Source organism: Austrofundulus limnaeus, unplaced genomic scaffold (genome assembly GCF_001266775.1).
Source record: "Austrofundulus limnaeus strain Quisiro unplaced genomic scaffold, Austrofundulus_limnaeus-1.0 Scaffold4836, whole genome shotgun sequence".
In the NCBI taxonomy this organism is placed as follows: domain Eukaryota; kingdom Metazoa; phylum Chordata; class Actinopteri; order Cyprinodontiformes; family Rivulidae; genus Austrofundulus; species Austrofundulus limnaeus.
The window spans coordinates 1,640-2,478 of record NW_013957238.1 but is presented as its reverse complement, the minus strand read 5'-3'; the positions used below and the strand labels follow the sequence as shown (position 1 = coordinate 2,478).

Sequence of the window (839 nt, the reverse complement as noted above, 5' to 3'; positions counted from 1 at the left end):
GTGTGAGGGTCATCACTCTGTGTTTCTGTTTGGAGAAAAATGACCTGTTGCAACCGTCCCTTGTTGCTACCGTCCCCGGTCTCCCTTATTCCCAAGTCAGATGAAATGCTGCCTGTAAAAACAAACAAGTTGATCTGATTCTTGCTGTATTTGTTCCAGGTCTCTATGAACCTGAGTCAAGTGAAGAACAGAAAATCGGAGCAGCAGCACATGTGATTGGTAAAACTTCTCTTGTTTTAAGCTTTGAAACTCTGATGTTATCAGGTTTCTCACGAGGATTTTTCTCCTGCAGGTCGGATTGAAAAGGAAAACAAGCATGGAAACACGTTACGGTGGGAGGCAAAGACCGGCCAGGCGTTCACCTCTGGAGGAGTGCTTTACAGGGTCGAAGACGGAGCTCTGCAGGTCAACGAGTCCGGACTCTACCACATTTATTCCAGAGTGGAGCTGATCTTTAAGGAGTGCTCGCCCTCCTCCTCGTTCGATCACCTGGTTTTTGTGAGAAGATCAGAACAGTCCTCGCCTCAGACGCTGATGGAGACCCACAAGGTGGGCTTCTGCCCTCAGAGTACGGGCCGGTCCTGGACCACGGAAAGTTACCTGGGATCTGCCCAGCAGCTGAAAAAACATGACAAGGTTTATGTGAATGTGTCGCACCGCAGCTACCTTAGCCACACACATTACGCCAACTTCTTCGGCCTTTACAAGATCTGAAGAGTGTGGAAGTGTTCATATGAGGTGCCGTTTAAATCACCACCAATATTTTTGTTTTATTTAGACTTATAAGAAAAAAACAGATTTATTTTTCAAAGTCAGTTTTTCACCATATGATTCATACA

At 46.0% G+C, this 839-nt stretch overlaps 1 protein-coding gene across 1 annotated transcript; it reads left to right on the top strand.

The window, feature by feature from the left end:
- Positions 1-159: 159 nt before the first annotated feature.
- LOC106512210 (tumor necrosis factor ligand superfamily member 6) lies at positions 160-784 on the top strand (the record flags this gene model as incomplete). Its single annotated transcript, XM_014000876.1, is given in 2 exon segments — positions 160-219; positions 293-784. Coding segments are annotated over 2 exon segments (482 nt in total), but the record flags the coding sequence as incomplete, so codon positions are not given.
- Positions 785-839: the final 55 nt, after the last annotated feature.